Here is a 25,745-nt window from a genome sequence, read left to right as displayed (position 1 = left end):
GTGGGGTCACACAACCACATCATAATACACCCCACGTTCTCACACAATCTAACCAGTTTTTTCTCAGTGGATTGTGCATGTGTGCAAGCATGCATCTTGCACATGCATGACAAATTTGAATGCATTGAGAAATCTATCTGGCAATCTGAGCGTTTGAAATTGGTTTGCATTTCTTTGGAGTGAGGTGAAAATTCTATGAAAAATGTTTAGTTCCCCTGATTTCCTGATTATCTTATGAAGATAGCAGATAAGCATGAGAATACCATAAATTCAATTGTTTGGTTGCTGTGAAAAATGGCCACACCTTTGGTACAAAATGTGTGTGCGTAGAACCACCACGTCTCTATGTATATCTTCTTGGTAAGTGACTGAATATAAAGGCTCAAGTAACAATCTAAAGAGATCAGCAAGGACAATTTTCAGATCCCAAAATGGAGCTCTAAGTGGGATTATTCTTTAAATCTCTTTCATTGTTACTTTTAAAGTAACAATTAATATGTAACATTCTCTAATGATGCATCAATAGGGTTGAACTGAAAGCAAGTTCAGTTATTAGGATATCTGTTCAACATCATGATAAATGTTCAATGTCATGACAAAACATGCTCCGGTTGTACTTCTTTAGCACAAATGTACAATTTGTTAGTTATTGTAAATACCCAAACTCTAAGACCTAGTGTGCCAGATTTCTAAGTTTATGGATCATTGATCTAGGTACAGTACTTTACCCCGTTATTGTATTTATAAATTGTGTTACGTTGGCAATTTTGTAATGTACAGAAAATTTCAGTACCTCAAAGTACCATAGTGGACATGCGCACATTGGGTCAACAAAAAACATTGTCACTGGAGCTGGATCCATCTTACATATGGATACAATAGATAAGGTAGAGGGCGGAAGTGTTTGCAAATGCTCCTGGCCAATCTAGACATAGATCATTCTCTAGAGACAGTATGTGTGGATGCTTGGAGGTATAATGTTTACATTTTTGTTGTCTTATATTGTAACCAGATCACTCCTGGAAGAATGGATCTAGGACACTAAAGGGCATATTTAAGAAAAGTGGCACTGCGCCAAGAGCAGCGCCACTTTCCTTGCACCCCTTAGCGCCCCCTACTGCCACCATGTGTGTGCCATATTTAAAATACAGAGGACGCAGGGTAGGGGGCAATATCATCAGAATTTTGACGTTATTGATGTACTGTTCAGGATTAGCGCCAACATTTTGGCGCTAATCCTGAAAAGTACATAGGGGATTATTATAAATAATGGCGTGCCTCCTTTTAACGCCTGCTGTGAGCAGACATTCAAAATGCCAGAAAAAATGACACAAATAATCTCTTAGATTTCTCTGCACCATTTTTTCGTCGTCCCCCCCCCAATGCGGAGAATGCCTCCCTTGCATACATTATGCCTGGTGCAGGCATAATGTGGCGCAAAGGGTTAGATAGTGGCGCAATGCATGCATTGTGCCACTTTGTAAATATGGCTGGTGTTTTTGGCCATGTAACGCCACACAAGCGTAAAAAAAATGAGGCTATTGTGTCGTTCGATGGCAATAGGCCCTCTTAAATCTGGGCCTAAAGGGCATATTTACTAAGATTTACACAATGCAGTGCAACAAGGGAAGATGCTGCACTGTGCTGCCCTGTGATGCGTGAAAAAGAGAGAGCTGAACTGCTCCTAATTTACAATGATATGGCTCAGTTCAGCTCTCTCCTAGCACTGGCACACTTCTGGCTGCCTAGCACCAAAACAGGCATCCTTGTGCAATGACACTAGGGTGCCTGCATAATGGGTAGGATTCTTTTTATGCAGAAAGGGATCCTGTCCTGCACCGAATAATCCTTAGAGGCATATTTCTCTTTCTAGGTGTGCTGCAGAATGAAGCACATATGGAAAGAAGAAATAACAAGGACAAAATAAGGTATTTTTCTGTGTTACCCCTCTTTGTGGAAGGCACACTATTTTAGCTCAGTCCCACATTTATTGCCTTCAGTAAATCTAGGATTGGATTATGTCAAATTCCACCTATGGATGCATGCAAATGCTCATGCTCCACACTACCACAACAAAATGTAACATAACTGTGCAAGCCACTGTGTTGTGGTACATTTCTTTAGAAAGTCACGCAAGACAGTGCAAATCGTCCCTTCCATGGCATTGTAAATCCCATTCGAGGACTTGTGTTGCCTTATGACAACTTGCATCATGTAAGGACAAGGTAAGTTCTCAGTAAATCTGGCCCTTGGGTTCAGTTCTCAAACATTGGTCACCTCACACTTTCGGCTTAACAGATCTGCAATGTTAGTGTCGACTCCAGGCAGTTGTGTGATGAGCTTGAGCCCTGTGCCAAATTCACTGTGCGTCTTGAACAGCAGGATAAAGTGAGTGCCTTCTTTTTTGTATGTTGCACATGGTAGTTGTATTGTTGAGGCATCAATACCTCTTTGTGTCAAAGGTCCCTTTGAAAAGCCTTGTTCTTAAGCTTGAGAAATTTCAACTCTAGTAGGGTGATGTGTTGGAGAGTTTGCGGTATAGGCAATTATCTCTATATTGTCCCGCCTCTTGTATGAACCGCCAACCTTGAAGTGATGCGTTTGTACTGGCGGTCAACTGTGAGCTGGAACAACACTAGATCTTCTCATGACTCTGTCAAGTAAGACAATACCTGAAGTAAATGTTCTCTAACACAAAGTAAGACATCATTATTCCCAGCAGCTCTATCACCTTTCCCTCTATCAGATACTGTGACATCTTGTCATGAGGAGTCACATTCTGAAATGCAAAAATTCTCTGTGTTATCGAATAAGCTTTTACATTCACCAAATTGAATTACACTGCGTAAAAAAGTCCATTCTGTGCAACAATGAAGCTATTTCCTATGTGTGAGTTTGGAATTTTCTGCATTGTACTCTCCTCAGGCATTCACCAAGGCAAGAATGCGCATCCCATGTGTATGAATATATAGTCACCATCACTGGACATTTGGTAAAATTCTAGATTCAGACTATGGGCCTCATTATGAGGCTGGTGGTCCTAGACCGCCAGCCTCGCGATGGCAGACAGCACCGCCGCGGCTGTGGCGGTCTGACCACCACATTAAGACCCTGGCAGTCAAACTGCATTCGGCCAGGGCAGTGCTGCATGTAGTGCTGCCCTGCAGATTACGACCTTGTTCTCTGACAGCCTTTTCATGGTGGTTTCACTGCCATGAAAAGGCGGCAGGGAACAGGGCCAGTGGGCCACGGGGGACCCCTGCAGTGCCCATGCATGTGACATGGACAGTGCAGAGGTCCCCCCTGGCTAGTACCCTCACAATGTTCACTGTCTGCTGTGCAGGCAGTTAACATTGCGAGGGTGCAGGTGCACCCTGCAGGCAACAGCATTGCAGCGGGTACGATTTCGAGCCAGGGACAATGCTGGCACCTGTTTCCCACTAGACTGACAGGAGGAACCCTCGGTTTTTGTCCATCAGCCTAGCAGAAAACTCCTAATAGGTCCGGCAAGGTGGACGCCACTACATTGGCAGCCATCCTGTGATTAGACCCTATATGTTGAAGTGCAATGATTTGTAAAGACGATGCTTGCCGCTTATCATGAATCTTAGATATAATCAATATCTGGATAAATTGGAATATGGAATAGGCGTCCTTTTAAGTTGAATATATCTATGAGGTCTCTGTCCAGTAACAGTGGAATAAGTTCTTACATTCTTGTTATTGTAAAATGTTAAGTCCCTATGGGTTTGTTCAGGAGTCTTAAATCCAGGGTGGGTTGTAGTTTTCTGTCCTTCTTTGTATGATGAAATATATTGAAAACACTTCCTTTCCTCTTTCACAAAAGGGAACTTTCTCTTTTACTCCTTAATATTAGCACTTGCTCAAGTGGAAGCGGTAGGTTATAGATACTGGCCTTTGTAGGTGATTTCATGGAGGATGGTTGTGTGGCCAAGTTTTGAATTTGATGCACAGTCGAAAGCACTCATTGATCTGGAATTATTTCTCACTTTCTGGTTGGGTGTATAAATAATAGCCACCTGATAAGTCTTTTGTAATTGGAAAGGGCAAATGTATGGTGTCATAAAGTATTTTCAAAGTCTCTCCTCCCTTTGGTATTTCTGACTCCTTATTCAGATTATCCTTGAAAATTTCCAAAGCTGTACTGAGGGCTCAGGCTGAAAAGTTACATGTTCCACTGCTGGGATAATGTAGACATGTGAAAAGTCTATCTTCAGCCAATGTTTTGTTTTTGTACTGGATGTGTATTGTAAAAAAGAGTGTTGTTGTTGAAAGGTCCTCCATGGATTTTGCAGTTCCTGTGTCTTTTTAGAATGACCTCATCGACTTTGGGACTAGATTGACCTCCTCTATCAAACAGAACACATAAAAGCTGGTCTTGAACCTCAGGTTTACATTGAGATTCCTAGCCTGCTACTCTTTTACTCACCAAATCGAAGTTTTTGTCTTTTTCATCAGGAGTAGGGCCATTGCCAGTATATTGTGACAGAGCGTGCTTGCAAACTATAGGCCATATTTATGGGGATTTGGCATAGGGCAGCGAAGCAAGTCACCTTGCTGCACTACCCTACACCAAAGTGAAAGGGCAAGAATGCACCAAAGTTATGCAATACAGTGCACTCTTGTCATTTCCCCCTGCACTGGTGCCGTTTCAGCAGCCTAGTGCCAACACAGGCACCCTTGCACTATGGTGCAAGGGTGTCTGCGTTGAAGGCGGGATTGCTTTTGTTCAAGAAGGGGCACCTTCCTGCACTAAAATAATGCACAGAGGTGATGTCCCCCTTCTATGTGTGCTGCAGAAAGCAGCACACATGGAACGAGAAAAAAACAAGGAGAAATAAAATATTTCTCCTTTTTACGCCTGTGCTGGGTGTGTTGATGCATTCCCAGGATTACAAGTGCTTGTAAATCTTGGAATGCATCAAAACGCATGGGAATTGCATGAGAAAACCAACTGCAATGCCCATGAAATGCTTCCCTGGTGCAGAGTAAGGCATAGCAGTGACTTCTGCTGCCTTGCCTTACTCCATATCCATGAGGCCATTTAAAGCTGTGCAAAGTGGCCTCATAGATATGGTTGAGAGGTTTGCTAAAAGTGATGCAGCAGCAGTGCAAGCTCTCATAAATATGCCCCGTAGTGTGATAACAGTAGTTGATAAACAATCTTTGAAGTTTTCATTGGTCGATTTTGAGAACTGTTTTCAAACTTGGGAGGTACAGATTTGTTTTCTGCTTGTGAGGGTGGGTCTCTATAAGAAAATCGTTCCCATGTTTTTTAACTTGCATAGTAACACCATGTTGAAAAACAGCTTGCTAGATAATAATATGGTAGGTGATAGAGGTTCCTCAAAAGTTACTTCCCTAATTTCATGTGATGGATTCACTGACAGTGGAGAAGACGCACTATAGTGTTGTTAATATGTAGTCAGTGTTGTTTAACACCAAACTGTGCACTAGTGTTAATAGAAACATCGGTGTCTACACTAGCCTCCTTTCATTTTTGAGGTACAAAAAAAATGTTGGGGTTGTTGGTGTTGTGCCCTTGATCAGGATTCTCCTTTGTGGGCCACAAATAAGATTATTTTAGTTTCAGTGCCTCTGGAATCCTGGGAAGGTGATGGTCTCCAGTATGAGGCTCTGCCTGAAATGGAGGAGGGCTCCATTCATCATTCAGCTCACCAATGGAGGAAAGTTTCTTGTCTTTCTAAAAACCACAGAATTGTGTGTGTTTTACCATTTCTTCATTGCATACCCCTTAAGGAGACTCAAATGGGGATTTGTCTTCCATTTAGACATAATGTGCCCACCATTTATGTATCTTTTTTAATGAAATTTTTTCACCAAAATGAGGCACATGCAAAACTCTTGTGCTTATTGTTTGGCAATTTTACATGTCCAATAGTGTTTGGATGTGAAGAAATAGGCATTGCAAGATAAACAGATTTTAAAAATGTGTATTTCTATTTTCACCCCTGTCTAGTCATTGTCATACAACATGATTTGAACAATCCCAACTAAATAAGTTTCAAAATGACTCCAGTATTCCCAGTGACTTTCTTCAGAAAAAAATAAAGTTTTTCTCTTCAAACAATGGCTTATCTAAGATTCTTCTATAGCCATTAATGTATATACAACTAAGGGCCCCATGTCAATTATCTCTTTTATGCCGTCACTTTTATCCCTTCAACCTTATTGTATATTGTCTTCACTCACAATGTATTTGGTTGTTATACCTAGGAATATTACATTTTGAAGTGTATTTAATTCACTTGTTGTACGTAAAGTGCATTGATAACCTCATAAAGTGCACTTTCTTAAAAGAATTGAATAAATAAGATTCATATCCTCTAAAATCTCTAAAATTAAGTAATAAAGCTTGTTACAGGCTTTGCTTCAGGGTGGTTCATGAAACTGAAATGTAGGAATCAGATATCACAATGTTACAGTTGTTGAGTACATTGCATCACTGAAAGAACTTACACGATGTCCTTTTTCACCAGGCAATCCTGCTAGCCCATCAAAACCTCGGTCACCCTAAGGAAGAAAAAAGAGGGTCAAAGTTGCGTGAGTGTCTGTTTCATCACCACTTGTATGAAAATAAGGCATAACCCTTTAATATATGGTGAGTAACTAAGAATCATGCATAGTCTAAACACACAGTAATCAATTATGGCATTCATGGGAATGTGTCTATTAGTGTTAGATGACTGTCAAATGCCCAGTTCATAAGCTTAGCTTGTTTATTGTTCTTAAGTGGTGTTTTACATCTGAACCTAATGCATCAGACACTATATGAAAATGCTAGTGCAGTCCTCTTGCTTTAAATCAGAGTTAGGTGCTGTAACAAGAATGAAACTCTTTCTCCCTAAAATGAAAATACTTTAGAAGAGAAGAGGATAATTCAATTTAGTTCCCAAAGATCTGTATCCATTCTATGTTATAAGAATAAATGACTATTCTATAAATGTGTTTCACTTGCAATCATTATTTGTACATACACCCTAGAAAGATATGGTGTTATTTTGCATGGATCCAACCCTAGTGGACCAATGTTCTTTAGAACAATATTCTGCATGACTATTCACAAGATTCAGGTTTCACTTTATGCTTTAAATGTCCACGTAGCAGCAGTCTGGGTTTTATTAAAGTTATATGTAGTTCTTTTGAATGTTCAATCTACCTTTTTAAGGTTTCAGGAATACACGCTATCATAATACCATGAAAATGTTAAGAGCCTGCATTAGCTCCATTATGGATATTCCACAAAGTCAAATCTTCAAACTATTGCATGTACATGCACTTCAAGTTAGGATTCATAATGTGATCAGAGCAGACCTGCACAAGAATTACTATTTGATATAATTTTGATACAATCAAGTTCAAAGATTGATTTACTACTCTGGGGGCTTGTGGCAGGGGTGAAAAACAATGTGATAAAGGTGAGGCTTTGTGGTCAAACTGCACTTGACTTTATTTGATGGATGGGAGTAAACATGGCATTTGATCCTCCTCCCTATTCCATAAAATATGAATAATTTTATCCTATTTTGTAATTTTTATATTTGGGATCTTGACATTTTTTATCAATTCTTAATAGACAAATTGATATATTGGCTGCCCCAAGATCTTTACACTTAAAAGCAACATGAGTAGATGAATATTTCAAATGAAGGACAAACCCTGTGTACTGGCGATATTGGCATTTAAAATATATAATATTCTGCAAAGCAGAGGTGCTCAGAGGCAGGATATGTGGATAGTGAAAAGACATGCAGAATGCACAGGCCAAAGATGTTCAGTTTTGGGGCATTTTGCAGCCCTTTAAATTTAGAAATCATGCATGGAGTTCTCACTCATACTTCCGAGGTTGATGATACCTCAATAAAAATATGACATGTATCTTGCAAATATACCTTTGGTCCTGTCTGGCCTGGCATCCCTCGGGCTCCATCGCTCCCCGCTCGTCCCTGAAATGAAAGAAAACAAAGGTTGGTTGAATGGGAAAGGCACATCACTAAAGACCTTCCTACCCTATATGTCCTGCTGATTTGGCAGGACCACTTCCTTCAAATCAGAACAGCCAATGTTGTTATACATTGTGATTCTGAATAATTATGGCATCATTTTTAATATCACAGTCAGAACGTCGGCTCAATCATTGTTACATAAATTGCTATAATACAGATACATAATAGAATAGAGGCATTTGGGATCCGGTGGTCAAGAAAAGAGATTTTGAGCTCTCAACTATAACTAACACCATACTCATTCACCTGCATGTTGTGAACTACTTCTACTGTGCTTAGTAAACAGATCAATGGGAACTCTTTTGTCATTGTATGCTTTTCCAGATTTGTGCCTGTAGAATGATAGCTACATACTTAGAAAAAGATTTAATGAACACATTCAAACATGTAAACACATATAACAAAAGATAGGTGGTGAGACAGTCCAAAAGACAAATAAAAACAAGCATTGTTTTTAAAACAAATGGTTAAAACACTTTTAAACTCACCATAACAAGGAGTAGAGTCAGGCATGTTATATGCTAAAAGTTTTATCATTTCATATTTATAGTAAGTAAAGGACTACACAAGTTTGAACTCTAGTAGTATACATTGACCTCCATTAAGATATTGAGTTTCCGTGGATTTAAAAAGCACAATCAACAAAGCTGGTCATTATTATTTAAATTTAAAAATAATGAAATCTGACCTGTCACAAACTAATAGACAGCTGTTGAGCTTCTGTGAGTTGGCCTTTGTAGATATTAGTACAAAACACACATATGTGCTCTACATTCCATCAAAATTATAAGTAGACAAGCACATTACAAAAGGAAATTTGAAAATCTCTAACGTCTATGGCTTTGTATTCCGTTATTTAGAATTTCCTCATGATGCATGAATCTTATGCTGCACAGATTAGATATCTCTCTTTATGATATGAGAAGCTCAACTCTGACAAGATGGAAGTCCTGATCTTTGGTAAAAATACCTTCATTGGGGACCATAGCTGGTGGCCAGCCAAACTCAAACCCAATTCCCACGCCTACAGACCACGCTCTCAACTTTAGCATCACCCTGAACAGTGAGCTGACCATGAGGCAGCAGATCAACGCAGATGCCACCTCCTGCTTCCACTCCCTCCGCATGCCCCACAGAATCTTCTGTAGAATCTTCAGATGGACCCCAGCCAACACAAGGAAAACCATCACCCAGGCCCTCGTCACCAGCCATCTTGACTATGGCAATGCTCTCTACGCCAGCATGTCCTACTCCTAAAGGGACTCCAGAAAATACAGAACACCACCGTCAGACTCATCCTGGACCTTACCAGGAGCACCCACATCATGCCCACCTCAGAAACCTCCACTGACTCCCCCATCCAGAAGAGATGCCATTTCAAGCTCCTCACAGATGACTACAAAGTCCTACATGATCAAGGACTGGACTACATCAACCACCATCTACACATCCACCAACCTACCAGAGACATGTGCTCTCTGGCCCTCGCACACATACACAGAACCCGGTGCAGTAGCAGTGGTGGCCACTATTTTTCCTGAAATGACTGACCCCTCCCCTTCCAAACTGCACCCTCACTAGCAGACTTCAGATAGACACTCAAGACTTGGCTCTTTGACAGAGACATTGCACCCTAGCACCCAGATACCTCCACGGGTGACAGCAACGTGCTCTAAAAAAGACTGATTGACTGCGATGCATTTGTCGAAGGCAACAAGTTCAAATCATTGCAGCAGGAATAGTCTCCTTTCAAAGCACACAGTCATAGAGCCATTAAGAAACATGTATTGATACAGAGACCACATATTTATCACTGTACGTATTACGTCTTTCACAAAGATTGGCATACCATTTTGACAGGATATGAAAATGTAGAAGCACTTACCCTGCGACCTGGCTTTCCAGATGGTCCTGGAGAGCCTTGGGGACCTCGTGGACCCTGAAAAAAGGAACTTAGGATTAGTCAACAGGGTCTTCTCCATACAACTTCTGGCTTTTGTGTCTGAAAAGCAAGTAAAATGCTCAAGGAAGATTTTTCAGTCTCTAGAACTGTCATCACAAGGTTTAAAAACTCTCCTGAAAGTCACATAGCTCTTCCTGTTTTGTTTTCATGGTTGGACTGACAACTCGAGGTGGTTGGCAGAATAGACTGACAAGAGGATTGAGGATTTTTTTATACAGTTGAAATTTGATACTGTTATGGAGATAATGGCTAAGTAATATTGAGAAAATGTTCCTAAGGAGCTAGGGAGTATTTGATTTAGAGTAGTAAGCTACATGAAAATAGAGATTTTGAGAAGCTGATCTTGCGAAGTACACCATAAAGAAGTAAAGTTATTTTGAGAAGTGTCACACATTTGGAAAAATATATTGCTCATTAATTTTGACAATCATTTTTAAGGTAACAGAGATAATTATCCTTTATTTATTTCTGATGAAGGCCTAGTGGAATTAATGGCAAAATAATTATGGACCATTGCAAGTCTTAGTATGAAAAATGTGTTAGTGGATATTGGAAATTATACTGCCATAGTAAATGTAGATTAGATAATGAACAACCTCTGAACAGATTTATTAGCTAGAAAACAAATGATGCATTCAAAAGGACTGACAAGGACATTGGAAGGCAATTAAAGAACATTCTATACGCTGATTAAGCCATAGAAAATGTGTGGCCTTGTGGCAGGGCTATGGTATGGGTCCATCAATCCTATATACAATAAAATATTTTCCCATTAGAATTGCTTGTGTTGGCATAGGGATCAGGTCCTTTTTCCTTAATATTATTTTGCTGCAATTAGGAGTAAAGTCGTGATTTAACATATTATTATATAGATTGTTATTCTGCAATGATATCTCCTTAATGCTTCTTTAGACTTTGCAGTCAGTACAGAAGAAAAATGTCTATCTGTATACTTCTCCGATTATCAGATATCACATCTTCGTGTATACTTTGGAGGCCCATGTTAGCTGATAGATTCCTTAGGAGTGACATTCAAAGACTTTAGAAAGCCATGTAATGATTTATATCACAGGACATGGCTCATACCCAGAATATATAAAATGTCTTCATTGCTACTGCTTGTGTTTTACCTATACTCCTCACATCTGGATGGTCTTCCTCTGCTGACGCCACTACACAAAGTGTGTATTCAAATTGGTCTAAAACAATTTAATATGTCAAAGAAACACAAAATTCATTTTCGTACAAACCTGAGGACCCAGATCTCCGGAATCCCCCTTTAAGCCTGAAACTCCAGGAGGACCCTAGGATGAAGACATGAAATATGGTTAGCAAGATAGTAGAAACCAGAGAGAAAAAAAGGATGAACTCACTGGTGCCCTGTTGCATTTGTAAAAGAGTGCTCCTCCACCCAATGGTTGATCCCTCGAATCATCACAGAACACTACATAGAGCCTTTTCATGGTTATAGAACATATTGTGCCATACTGGTGTCATTGTTTATGAAAATCTGCATCTGTAAGCACAGCACTAAAGCACGACAGCTGTATTTATACACCTCCCACCAGCACCACCTTCTGTCACTCATAAGGGTTTAATTCCTTTCAAGAGTTATCCAACTTCACACAATCACATCAATCACACATCTGCAGTTTCTTCCTGTATCAACACTATCCTTTTAAGGAAATACTGCTTTTCTTCACTTTTCATATCCTTTTAAAGGTTGGAAGGCTGGTTTCAACTAATAATTGTCATCGGAAGTGGTGGTGGAAGGAAGATGTCTAGCGTTTCAGGTGTAGCAAGTAAGTGGAGGTAGCGAAGGGTTATTGATGGTGTCCCCTTTCCTCATAGCTACACAAATGTTGCAAATAGTGGATCTGCAATCATCTTGCTTGCTGGGATAAATTCAAACTGAGCATTTCTGTAAAGTCTGCTACATTACATGTGCTGCAGTAGTCTCACAGGTACAACAGACAAGAGGAAACACAATGGCTTGATTTACAAGTGCAAGTTGTTAAAAAAAGATGGAGTGGCACTTTTAAATGGATTTACTCAGCACAGTATTACCCAAATATGTTGTAAGATTGCAATTGAGTATATGTCCTACAAAGAGCATGGGGGCGTTGGTGCACTGCTGGAATGCAGTGGGAAGATTGGGAATATCAGTACAAAATCCTGCCCCTGATGCATTCCACCCCCGTAAACAGTGAGAGGTGCCTGTTCCCCTCCTGTATTTACAAACCTTCACATGCCTGGCAGGGACCTCTCTTTTATGATGGGAGAAAACAGCCATGGTGTCTTCCTTGGCACCTGTTAAGTTTGTCAACAAGTTGGTGTGTTTACAGCGCTTGCTTTGCACACTGTTTTTGCTCAGAGATGACAAACTCTCAAAGGGGGAGTTTGCTTTTACCTGGGATCTTTTTAACAGACATATAAACGATTTAACAGTTTTTCTGCCCACCAGGCCTTGATTTCCAGACATGGTAGAGAAAATGAAAGAAATTAGTCCCACCATCAATAGGATGGGATGGCCTTGACTGACAAAGCTGCAGACAGAGGTCTTGTGGAGGACAGACTGCTAGGTCAAGGATTACTCTCAGTGGAGCCAGAGAAGGCTCCATAATCCAGCAGTTTCTCTGACTCTAAATACAGTGGGGAACTACACATTTGGTGGGGCTGGGGTCCCTCCTGATCTGCCAAATTAGAACAGGTAGAGGGTGCAGCATATAGGGGAAAGAGTTTCTTAAAAGGGGAACATATTTTCACAATAGAAAAAGAAAAAAGTGATTGCATTCATGCAAAGGTATTTTTGCATATGCAAGTAGTTACACATTCACAAAACCTTTCCAGTATGAATTCTGGAAACATTTGACTGTTGCATGTTTCAAGAGGTACCATTTGAAGGTTGCTGCATGTCTTACATTTATAAGTCTACACTGATTCAAATGTGAAACCTAAATGTTCCAAATACAAATATGTCCCTTGCAAATCAGGCCCATGTGCAAAATCTGAACTTCTGCATGCACTACAGTTGAATTTCTTTAAAGCACCTGCAATTTATAGAGATGGTGGGGCATTTCTTTACAGATACCTAGCTCAGGAGGTACTAATCGAAAACCAGCTGACAGACATCCAACCAACATCACTAATAATTTCAATGTCCATTTAATAGGCACAAAGTATTGTTCTATGGAAAATTCATCTCTTTCAAGTCAAGGCTAAGAAAGATTGATCAGGGATCTTAAATCATATTCTGTGATGTACTTACCAATTGACCTGGCCTTCCAGTTAGACCCATCGGACCAGAAGGCCCCCTCAGCGCCAACTGAAAGAGAAAATAAATATTTAGTACTTGTTCTATGTGTGTAACGTATGTGCTTGTTCTTTTGGAAAACTTGAAGAGTCCCTTCTCCTCAGTGGCCATAGCTCCAGCCCACGCCCAGACAAATGCTTGGCATCCACTCATGGATGCTTTTCTGGCAAGCATCAAGGTCTCACTCAATTTTAAAGTTCAACATGTTTCTGAGAAAAAATCTTAAATATTTGTATCTCAGTGAGAAAGGAAGGTCTATGCTTAGGGATTTCAGTCACTTCTCTGCTTCTTCACCCAAGTATTGCACTGACCAAAGAATTTGCACACAAAAAAAGGGTTGAATTAGATATTAGTATTCTTTAGCAAAGTGAGCAAAAAGAGAATGTTTGACACATAAATGCTGTATAGAGGTCTCTTTTGCAAGGTTGAGCTTCCAGCACTTCTATTTGATGAGAGAAACTCTATCCCCGGACTGATGTTCTGTACATTGAGGCAACCCGTCTTTCCTTGCTACTTCTACAGAACATGTCAGTGCTTTATGCATATGCAAACTTACATATATCTTCAATGTCTGTGCTTATTTAGAATTTGAAAAGCTACCACAAAATACACCATCTACAAATATTTGAGAATCAAATGTAGCGTAGCATATCATCCTGTCCCCTTATATTTGGATACATTTGTATGCCTCCCCTCCGATTTTATACGGAAACATAGAAATACAACTATATCTACATCATATGGGGAGGCTTCAACAGAACCCAATGGCACCTCCATGGGTTGAGATGAAGCATTAGCCTTCAGATGCCACCTAGTGGTGGTGGGACTTCATTACAGAAAGCCTGAAGAACTGCTTGTGTGTAGGGAGCACGCAAGCAAGCAAATCTACTGTAAATAAACACACAAGAAAAGAGTGGTTACAATGTTTATACTCTATGCCGTATTAAATCAGTCGTATTGCTCTTCAGGCCATTAAGCCAAAGTTTGGGGTTTAAATTTCAAAAGAGATTTTCTGTGTGGACCATCAAAATTCTAGCAGACGTATGGCCCCTTAAAGCGTCTTCCATGGACCATAGTAGAAGCTCCCATGGCTTCACCCACAGATTCTTTTCAGAGAGAACTATCTATTACAAGACCACCCCTTAGTGAATCAGAAGGGTAAATCACTTTTAGTGATTGTTTATCTAACCCCTGGGACCTTTTAAGTTGAATTGATGTGTGTGGGCCAAACTTTGCTATGTGCTGCTAACAATAGCACAATATTTTTGGAGACAAATGTATAACTTTTTGTGACCATATTTTTTCACTTGCATGGTTATCATGGCAGAATATTCTTATGGTTTATATTAGTTGGCAAGCTATATTCATAGAGTAGAAACCATGCACAATTTATGCTGAAGCAATATCTATTAAGCTAGTAAAGTGAATTTTGACCCTCACGCTCTAGTGTAATAGTGTTTCAGTATTAGAGCACAAAGATTCCTTTTGGCATATTTATAACCATCTGATTTGTTCAGAAAGACAAGACCATTAATTCAGAATTTATTCTGGTGACTGAGAAGTATTGGCACAAAAGTCTGGAGTCATCCTTCTCAAAGTCCACCTTTCTTCCTGCACATTCATCTCGGCACACTATCTCGACCTATATAGAAGGCTTAAGTTAGTCTGATATATATGCGTGTTCCAGTTTAGAGTGGATTCAGACTAGCAACCAAGACTTATTTGTATACGGCTGCCCCCAGTCTGCAGTGGCAGTCTGAGCATCAAAACAAAGCACTGGAATGAGTTTCATTATGATTAACAGTGGGTGAGACTAATTCAATCATCCAACAGTCACCTTTTGTTTTTTTTCTCAATGTATATGCATCTAAAATATTTTATGAATACACAATTTATTGCATGCTGCATTTCTTTTACCAATCTTTAGTAAGGACTAGTGAGGGCACCTGAAGGGATACTAGTATCTGAATTCAATTTTTATCATGCAGCAATCCATTACGATGATGTATCTACATTTCCTCGATACTGAAATGGCACATTATATAATGATGCACTGGTGCTTTCACACCACATGTTACTTAAACCACAACTATTAACTCTTAACAGTTTTGTGGTGTATTTATATTGGTACAACAGTTTGATAGTATTTAATCTAGAGACAGATTAGTTGTGTCTTTACATCAACAATATTCCTTTTGCAGGCACACATTTCATTGCAATCAAGGCACATAATTGGCACTGCTGGGTCAATAATGTGGCCTCTTAAAATTGTATAGCCTTTTTATGTATAGTACTTGTAGAATGATGATCATTAGGGCACAATGGTTGCCTTGAAATATTCATTTTGATACATGTAATATGAAGGCATATTAATCTTTCTCATCACAGCACATTAATCATCAGATGATATTATGGTGTCTTCAAATGACATATCTGTCAAGGATAACTATTCTCTGATGCATGTTTAGCAAACACAGGGTTTTGGGGGCATGCTCGCCTTGGGGTTGAATCGTGTGGCATATTCATCTCAGCAGCACTTCTTGGGGCACTTTTTCCTGGCACCATATTCTGTGAGGTTATGTTTATTCCCTTTGAGCTTCATTCCACCTCAATCGCTAAGTGACATTTGCAAATGAAAAGTAATAGGACATGATGCCATTGTCTGCAGTCATTTATTCTGTATTGGACTGGTTTACTGGATACTATGACAGACTTTGGGTGTGAACCTATAGTGACCGACAAGGATCTAATTGAACCTTTAGAGAGCCTGCCTGCTTATGTCTGCCTATCCTTAGGAACATTTTCGTTACAGAGATGTGGGCAAACACCTATGTTCCCAGGAACAAGAGGGCTACTTATATCCTGGCTCAGACAAAATTGCTGTTTGCAAAGCTCACGCAAGACACCTGATCAGCAAGATCTTAGTGCGTCTTCAAAGAGGTCTATGTTGTGGCATTTTGATGTCGTGCATGCCTGTTTGTGAAGTGTAAGCAACGTGAATGTACATTGCCTTAGTCTGACTTGGGATCTAGGGCAAAGTAAAGAATGAGATGCTCACTGCTTTATTGAACCCATGTCTTGGCCATCGATTACTAAACGTAAGCCCAGCTCAGCCTACGGCGAGGTCTGGCTGTGATGGATCCATGGGATGAATCATTCTTTGTTAACAAAGTAGCTGGGAGAGCTAACACATTTTCAGTTATAAGTGATTGTTCACCACTCAAGAACAGGCACAGAACAAAATATATGAGATAAGAGTAGAAAGAGACGTTAATGAACATGAAAACGAAGACAGGTATAAGGGCACCGGACATGATCTGTTACTTCTTTTTGTTTTTGGTGAGTTTATGGAACTGGTGAGCATATTTTCACCAGAGTTGGTGGCAAAAGCAGAGAGAGCTAAGGAGCAGCCCGACAGAGTTCATTCTAGTGGCAAGTGAAAAATTCAAGCAGATAACCAAAACAGTGAAATAGGATATTCCACCCCCACCCACTCGTCTGCAAAAAGCATTGCAAATGCAATATGCCAGGAAGGCACAGACAGCTTTGCCCAATCTCAGGCACCCAAATGTCGAATCATTTGAATTGTGCAGAACAACAGGACACCTCAAGCAGAGTGGGCAAGAACGGAACACTTTTGTGGCATGAATATTAAAACCCGCTTTTTGCAGTACCAAAGAAAGGATATTGTTGGCCCTAAAATAGGCAATGAAAATCCATCACAGGGTTGTAAACAGCAGACATTTGTGAGGTGCAGGGGGCCTATCACATCCCCAGGTCTGGCGTCACTGCGAATACTTCGCAAAAATTAGCTATGTCCCCGATCTTAAGAGTAGAGCAATGATCATGCACCAGAGAAGGGAAAGAAGGTCCTATTAGTCCGCTGTTCTGTGGGGGGGGGGGGGGGGTAGGGGGGCTCTGTTTAGTGCATAGATAGATAATGCCACCAAGCTCTTGGCAACAGTCCACAGTTTGATAAGATTCAGGTAAGCATTAGATATGGAAGCTACAGTGTGTTTCCTCCTAACTCCAGGACGTTGCAAGTTAGTTTGGACTGATTATATGTTCCGTTCATAAACTCATCTATAAAACTAACTGTCTTTAAATAAACTGCAGAGTCCCAGTTATTAAAAAGCTACATTGCCATGTGTGCAGAAGTAAGATCTGCCCTTGGGTGTATTGCGTGTTTTAGTCCTGCAATACACGGGTGTAATTAAGATCTCCTGGTGCCAGCATCCTCTTTCTGGGCAGAATCAGTGAATAAGAGGTAATTCTGCACATATGACCAAGACAGGGACTGGCCCCAAATCTATCTTCATATCTAAAGAATTGAGTTTTTTCTTTACATGTCACATTTTCGCTCCTAGAGTTACCTTTTGGAAATTTCTATTCTGAAATGCACCTGTGGTATTATTTTTCAAATTTCTAAATGGATTATGTGCCCTGAATAGAATGGTTTCATTTTATTCTAGTACATTGTTTTTATGCATATATAATGTGATGTAATTGAGTGATTTATCCAGGCATTTGTGCAACCATACCATTTCTTCACCCCAAAGGCAATAACGTTATTAATATACAAAACGTATAAAAAATATTATTTATTTATGTCAGGTGCACAGTTATTCCACCAAAGAGTCATACAGTGGCATTTACCCACATAAGAGACAAATGGAGCAATTTCGACATCGTGGACAAAAGTTTTAATATGTCATTAATAACGTGTGTGCCGAGGAAAGTAATACGTCATTAGTAACATGTATGTACCCAGGAAGGTAATATTCCCATTTATTTATAATGGTTTATAGATTTGCTCTCCTTTTACCACAGATGTCACTGGCAACATTTACATACTATTAAGGAAGTTGTATCATTTATTGACCTAGCTAGTAAGAGTAACACATTTCACTTTGGAAGGGAAGCAATAAACAACGATACATTCTAACGAGTAGCAGTGAATTCTATTTATCAAATTAGTTAGCAATAGTATTGGTTTTAACACAGGCAATGTTTTATGTACACAGTGGCGTAGCGTGGGTTGTCAGCACCCGGGGCAAGGCAAGTAATTTGCGCCCCCTAACCCGTTGATTTTCCCGGGGCAAGGCAAGTAATTTGCGCCCCCTAACCCGTGGATTTTATCACTCGAGTCCCCCCCCCAGATGTTGCGCCCGGTGCGGCCGGCCCCCCCTGTACCTCCCACGCTACGCCACTGTATGTACATACCCTGAGCATCAATTGTGACACGTATATGCACTTGGAGGGCAATGGTGACTTTTCTCTGTCTTGGAGTAGAGCTGTGCAATATCCATATCATAGAGGGCAATCGTGCCATTTATATATTGTGCCGATCATCAGCACCATTGCCCTTTAAAAGCAGGCTCTGATTGTGATCAGTACTTGCTTCGTGGTTCTGGCAATATAGCTGTATCGCGGTGGGTGCATCACAAATTTGGAACCTGATGGGTTCTTGCATCACTCATCTGCTGATGAGGAAGGATGACATCTTTAAGGCCCCAGTCTGAATGCATAGCTATCCCCCGCTTTTCTAGGGTGATATACTAACATGGCATTCATTGCTAAACTTTATGCAACTGGGATCTAGGAACCGCCATTGAAAGGACTGGACTTGGAGATGCATTTGATCACATTATGTTAGCTCTGCTCCATGACTAACCTTGTCCAATCAAATATGTGTCTTACTCCCCAGGCAATATGTATGGCACCACACCTGTTGGGAAAAGTGCAAAGTGTTGACCTTACCCTGGCCTGCTGTAGTATGGCTTGAGCTTGTGACTCTTGGGCAGAAACTTGAGGTCCTTTGGAGCCACCATCACCTCCTCCTGAAAAACGGAACTGAAAAAGAAAAAGCCATTTGTTCATCTCATTTCATTGCAAATGTGATCATTGGGGAATAGGTCAGGAAAAACAGTTTTTATGTGAAGTGTAAATAGCACAAAGTTTGTCATGTTTACTTGAACAAGTTTAAACAGAGTGGAGGGACGCATAACAAGCTCTCTGCATTCTGCCACAATTTATGAAAATGGTGTAAACATCTTGTTAGTTGACATGCTGTGGCACAACAAGAGCCTCTCATCCTTCATAGTAGGCGGATATGTTTGTAACTTCCCAAGCGCTGATTTACTTGATTATTCTTTGTAGATTTCCCATGCTGCTCCTGAAACTAACTTGAAAAAGTAATCTTATTTTGTCTTTGATAACATTCTTTTAAAAAAGTTAACATAAAATAACAAAAAATATAAATAGTGACCATGAAAGCAGTGACATAATTTTCATATGTTTGAATTACTTTTCAAAAGTAGTCCAAACATACTTCCCCCTTCAAATTGTCCTTCAAGTTATGTGTCTTCATACCCCTTGATGAGGTAACACAAAGAATGGTTGTGAAAACAATCATGCTGATTGGGTGGAATGCCAAATTGTACGGAAAGCAACAGGTTCCAGATCATCCCAACACCTTACAAACAGGATTCAACATGAAGCGGTGTTTTACACTGATGCTACAACCTGTTCTCTCTATACTTCATGTGGAATCTCTCTCATCAAGGTCAAAGAAGCTGAACCTAGGACATTCACAAGCTGAAAATCCCTTGGGGGAGGGACCCACTACATGAATCCAAGGTTGAAACGCCCAATGAGCAGTGTTGATCCTGTGGCAATTAATACCCATACCACTGACACTAATGATGACTGAGCTCTTGTTTATTATAATTGGAAATTGATGCACAGTCATTATAAGTTAGGGCATGTGCTTCCACTGAACTCAATTTTAATAATGTGGTGGATAACTCACAGCTGAGAGAGAACCAATTGAGTGAAATTCTATAAAGACTGTGGGAAATTAATTCACACTCAGCAAGTCTAGAGTTTATTAGTATATACATTTACCAACAACAGCATGAGGTAAATAGCATGAAAATGCAAAACCTACATGCAATATTTTGGAAAATTAATCTGTTTCGGTGCATTTAGCCAGTGGCTTGACCCCTAGCTTCTCCTGATGAAGAAAATATACATTTTTCAGCACTGAAATAGCTCTGCAAAGCCATGCAAGCTTTGTCCGTATGATGTATAAAATTTGCAAATGATATCCTTGTAGAACTTCCCAAATGCACTTCCCAAAAGTGGTCCTTCACTCTCAGGCTCAACTCAGTTTCCCAAAACACTGATGACATTATTCCAGTCCTCAAAGAAATTAAGGCCCTCATTCTGACCTTGGCGGTCTTTTCGCAAGACCGCTGAGTTACCGCCGCGGTGAAGACCGCCGACCGTGGCGGTGTGCCGCTGTGCGCATTCTGACCGCTGGGAGCGTTCCGCCGGAAAACCGCCAGCAGCCACACTGGCGGTCGGCGGGAAAGTGGAGACTGGTCAACCTCCACCGCCACGCCAGCAGAACACCGCCCACAGAATTACGACCCACATTTCTGTGTGGCGGTCTTCTGTTGGCGGTCTTCTGTTGGCGGTCACGTCCCTATCGCTCCCGTCGCCTCCCGGAGGACCAACGCACAAGGTAAGTTGATCGTCCGTGAGGGGAGGGGGTGGGGGGGTGTTGTGTGATGTGGGCGTGCATGGGGGTGTGCGTGTGAGTGTGTAGAGGGGGTGTGTGAGTGCGTGTATGTGGGCGGGGGGTGCTGCTGTGTCTATGGGTAATGTGTGCTGTTCGGCAGGTGCGCATGTCGGCATGTATGTGTGCGGGTATGTGTCCCCGTTGTGTATGTGTGTGTAGGGGGTGTGTATATGTGCATGTTGGGGGTGTGTGCATGTCGGGGTACATGTATGTGCATGTCGGGGTGGGGGTGGGGAGGGGGTTCGTACCACCTCTGGGGGGTGGCAGGGGGGTGGAGGGTGTGGGGGGAGGACTCGGGTGGGTAGTGGGGGGTGGGGGAGACCCCTATCAGTGCCAGGGAAGGAATTCCCTGGCCCCGATAGTGCTTACCGCCATGGTTCGCACGGCGGTTCCCGCCCGCAAGAAACCGCGGCGGTAGGCAGGGTCATAATACCCTTGGCGGTCTTGGGACGACCGCCGGGCCGGAGTGCGCAAACTCCAGCCCCGCGGTCATGACCGCCGTGGCGGTCGGAGTGGAGAAGTAGCGGTCGGTCGCGGCGGGGACCGCCGCGGTCAGAATGCCATTTTTAATACCGCCGGTCTGTTCGCGGTCCGACCGCCGTCTCTCCGCCGACCGCCAGGGTCAGAATGAGGGCCTAAGTCTTTCCTTTTAGGGGCCATGTTCAATTTCAGATCAGTCTGCATCACTCACAAGCCTATACAAACTCACATCTATGGGCTGCCTACTCAGAAGCAAAACTTCCTTATGACTATACTGAATCTGCTAGAAATAGAGAAGGACATCTTTACTTCTTTTTTATGACTGTCTACACCTTTCATTATAGTCTTAAATGTAGCCACAGAACAGCAGTGTTTGGAGTAAAATAACTGACTGAAAACCTGATCTGTACACCGTACTTGTTGGAACAAAATGTAATCGCTACAACAAAATGATGATGAGGACTTTCTGTTTCTTATTAAAGTTCAATTCTAATTGAAACTAAAGTTTTCCCCAATTTTCCAAACTCTGATATTATAGGTGACCTTCTAGACCAATTGACAAAGATTCCTCTGTGAGTAGGTGTGACTTATCTCTTGCTTACACCTACAGTTGCAGGAGTACGTAACATCTAATTATGCAATATAGTTTTGAGAACCAGGCCCTTGGATTTTGAAGAGGAGTAGTCTTTCGATTACATTTGATTTATTACGCATTGGTTCACCACCATATGCATCTTGGACATGTGGAACAAAATAGAAAAGAAAAATTTAAAGTAGTGGGAAAGAATCAGGGAGAATGGTGGGCTTTGTGCCTTTTCCAAAAGCAATGCGCGTTAGTTGATATAATGACACCTTAACTTTAAGTGACGATGGTCACTTATTATTTTTTAAAGTTCTAGTTCCATAGCTCAGACTGATGCAGAGGTCTTTGGAGCCATGTTAAAGACTCATTGTAGCTAGAAATCCTTCTTAGCATTTTTATCTGGCACCAGACAAGGTCAGTTTTCTTCATCTCCACTCCATGTTGTGAATGAAGTTTGCATGTACTGAAAGATGATTACATTGTAGGGCCCCAGCGCATTCTGGGAGAAATTTTTGGATGGGGCACCAAATGGCATCATTACAACATTCTGTAATTATTTCTACATTGAAAATAGCTTTTAAGTCATCAAAACTGAAAATGCCTCTCCTACAATGTCTTAGAATGAAATAAAATAAAATAATTCTACAAATACTACTCCTAATGTTTTGTGTAAAATAGGCCTGTTCCATATTTCATCAGTCTTGAAGGACGAAAAACAAGATGCTTGTAGAGGAGTCCTAGTTCTGATTCCACCATAGCATTAGTTGGTGCTTTGACCACATAAAATATCACCCATGGTATTATGCACCCTCTGCATTAATTTTGCTTAAAGTCACATAACACAGCAAAACTTTGGTGAAGTACAGCATTAACACACCATGATGCAGTCCAGATAGGGTAACCTTAGCAACAACTAGTAATAATACAGAATCAGCCAAACTCTAAGCACCATTAACCACGGATTATAAAACAATATTAGAAGAGTCAGCGATAACACTGAACAGTGGTATAAAGTATATAAATAAACGAAAAGAATAACTTTTTAAAATGTCCAATATGCATAATGAAAATCTTGCTTGGATGCACATCTCTTGCACCAGCATTCAATATGTAGGCTTCAAGTCAATAACAGAGCACACAGTACTTAAAAGCTTGTCTATGGATCAATAAAGTGTAGTTCAGAACAAACATTCTTTGTCACTGGATCAATACAGAAACACTAAGAATTAACTTTTCGATGATTGTAGATCAATAAAAAACAACCTAGAAGTAACGTCTCATAACTACGGATCGATAGACAAGATGTCAGGTTTAAAAGTATTCAAGCATGCTAGCAGTTCTTGCAATCAAATGTTATAACCCTGAAAACATGGACAAATCACACAGTCTGAATGTATCACAAAGAGAACCAACAGAGCACCCAGAAATGACATTTCATAATCACAGAGCACTGCGAAAGGACATTTTATAACCCAATCAACACAAAATAAATCAGAAATAATATATCATGGCTATGACGTAATACGGAAAACCTCAAATTAATGTATAGATGCAGAACACAAGAGTGTTAATTATGTAAAGTATGATAAGTTCATTTTGATGCAAGGGGGCTTAAAATAAACATATGCCGTTGTCGACAAATACAGAAGCAGCTAGAATTGAGTAACCATGACCTAGAATGACACAGAATTAACTCTATAAATGTTGATCACTACAGAAGCACTTTGTGTTCAGGTATCTTAACCCTAGATAAGTTTAGGAGCTCACAAAATCAATTTATCATAACTGTGGAGCAATACAATATCACACCAATTAATACTGGTTCAGTCCAGGAGCATTCAGGATTACTGTTTTCTAATAATGATCAGTCTGGTAGCAATGACACCCGAGCCAGTGATGAATACAATCGGTGCTCAGTTTTAAACCTTACATCAGCAATCAGTGTCTTATTCAAATAATTTTTTGGAATTACATCTCGTCCAAAACAAATAGCTTGAAAACCCGGATGACTTTCATATTGTTCCATAGTTATGATAAGCAGTCTTTTTAAGTATTTCACTTATCTAGTTATGATACCTGAACTATGATGAATGCTTCTGTATTTATCAACATTTATCATATCTTTGTTCTACAGGGAGTGCAGAATTATTAGGCAAGTTGTATTTTTGAGGATTAATTTTATTATTGAACAACAACCATGTTCTCAATGAACCCAAAAAACTCATTAATATCAAAACTGAATATTTTTGGAAGTAGTTTTTAGTTTGTTTTTAGTTTTAGCTATGTTAGGGGGATATATGTGTGTGCAGGTGACTATCACTGTGCATAATTATTAGGCAACTTAACAAAAAAAAATACATACCCATTTCAATTATTTATCATTACCAGTGAAACCAATATAACATCTCAACATTCACAAATATACATTTCTGACATTCAAAAACAAAACAAAAACAAATCAGTGACCAATATAGCCACCTTTCTTTGCAAGGACACTCAAAAGCCTGCCATCCATGGATTCTGTCAGTGTTTTGATCTGTTCACCATCAACATTGCGTGCAGCAGCAACCACAGCCTCCCAGACACTGTTCAGAGAGGTGTACTGTTTTCCCTCCTTGTAAATCTCACATTTGATGATGGACCACAGGTTCTCAATGGGGTTCAGATCAGGTGAACAAGGAGGCCATGTCATTAGATTTCCTTCTTTTATACCCTTTCTTGCCAGCCACGCTGTGGAGTACTTGGACGCGTGTGATGGAGCATTGTCCTGCATGAAAATCATGTTTTTCTTGAAGGATGCAGACTTCTTCCTGTACCACTGCTTGAAGAAGGTGTCTTCCAGGAACTGGCAGTAGGACTGGGAGTTGAGCTTGACTCCATCCTCAACCCGAAAAGGCCCCACAAGCTCATCTTTGATGATACCAGCCCAAACCAGTACTCCACCTCCACCTTGCTGGCGTCTGAGTCGGACTGGAGCTCTCTGCCCTTTACCAATCCAGCCACGGGCCCATCCATCTGGCTCATCAAGACTCACTCTCATTTCATCAGTCCATAAAACCTTAGAAAAATCAGTCTTGAGATATTTCTTGGCCCAGTCTTGACATTTCAGCTTGTGTGTCTTGTTCAGTGGTGGTCGTCTTTCAGCCTTTCTTACCTTGGCCATGTCTCTGAGTATTGCACACCTTGTGCTTTTGGGCACTCCAGTGATGTTGCAGCTCTGAAATATGGCCAAACTGGTGGCAAGTGGCATCGTGGCAGCTGCACGCTTGACTTTTCTCAGTTCATGGGCAGTTATTTTGCGCCTTGGTTTTTCCACACGCTTCTTGCGACCCTGTTGACTATTTTGAATGAAACGCTTGATTGTTCGATGATCACGCTTCAGAAGCTTTGCAATTTTAAGAGTGCTGCATCCCTCTGCAAGATATCTCACTATTTTTGACTTTTCTGAGCCTGTCAAGTCCTTCTTTTGACCCATTTTGCCAAAGGAAAGGAAGTTGCCTAATAATTATGCACACCTGATATAGGGTGTTGATGTCATTAGACCACACCCCTTCTCATTACAGAGATGCACATCACCTAATATGCTTAATTGGTAGTAGGCTTTCGAGCCTATACAGCTTGGAGTAAGACAACATGCATAAAGAGGATGATGTGGTCAAAATACTCATTTGCCTAATAATTCTGCACTCCCTGTATTTGCTTCGATGTCATGGTTAATGAATGTGGACTGCTTCTGTATTTGTTCAGAATGACTTGAGGTAATTATAGGTCCC

General features: G+C 40.7%; 1 protein-coding gene across 2 annotated transcripts in view; it reads right to left on the bottom strand.

Annotated features, from left to right (window-relative positions):
• COL5A1 (collagen type V alpha 1 chain) overlaps positions 1-25,745 on the bottom strand; it is a 425,380-nt gene that overhangs the window by 153,940 nt on the left and 245,695 nt on the right. For both annotated transcript variants that reach the window (XM_069241581.1, XM_069241580.1), the window contains exons 13-18: positions 19,085-19,177; positions 13,280-13,336; positions 11,262-11,315; positions 9,934-9,987; positions 7,935-7,988; positions 6,502-6,555 (exon numbers count right to left, since the gene is read on the bottom strand). In XM_069241581.1, the coding sequence (XP_069097682.1) occupies positions 6,502-6,555; positions 7,935-7,988; positions 9,934-9,987; positions 11,262-11,315; positions 13,280-13,336; positions 19,085-19,177 (366 nt within the window). The remainder of the gene's footprint in view (positions 1-6,501; positions 6,556-7,934; positions 7,989-9,933; positions 9,988-11,261; positions 11,316-13,279; positions 13,337-19,084; positions 19,178-25,745) is intronic.

Source organism: Pleurodeles waltl, chromosome 6 (genome assembly GCF_031143425.1).
Source record: "Pleurodeles waltl isolate 20211129_DDA chromosome 6, aPleWal1.hap1.20221129, whole genome shotgun sequence".
NCBI lineage: Eukaryota > Metazoa > Chordata > Amphibia > Caudata > Salamandridae > Pleurodeles > Pleurodeles waltl.
Note: the sequence above shows the minus strand (reverse complement) of the source record. Positions and strands in the feature narration are given on the sequence as shown.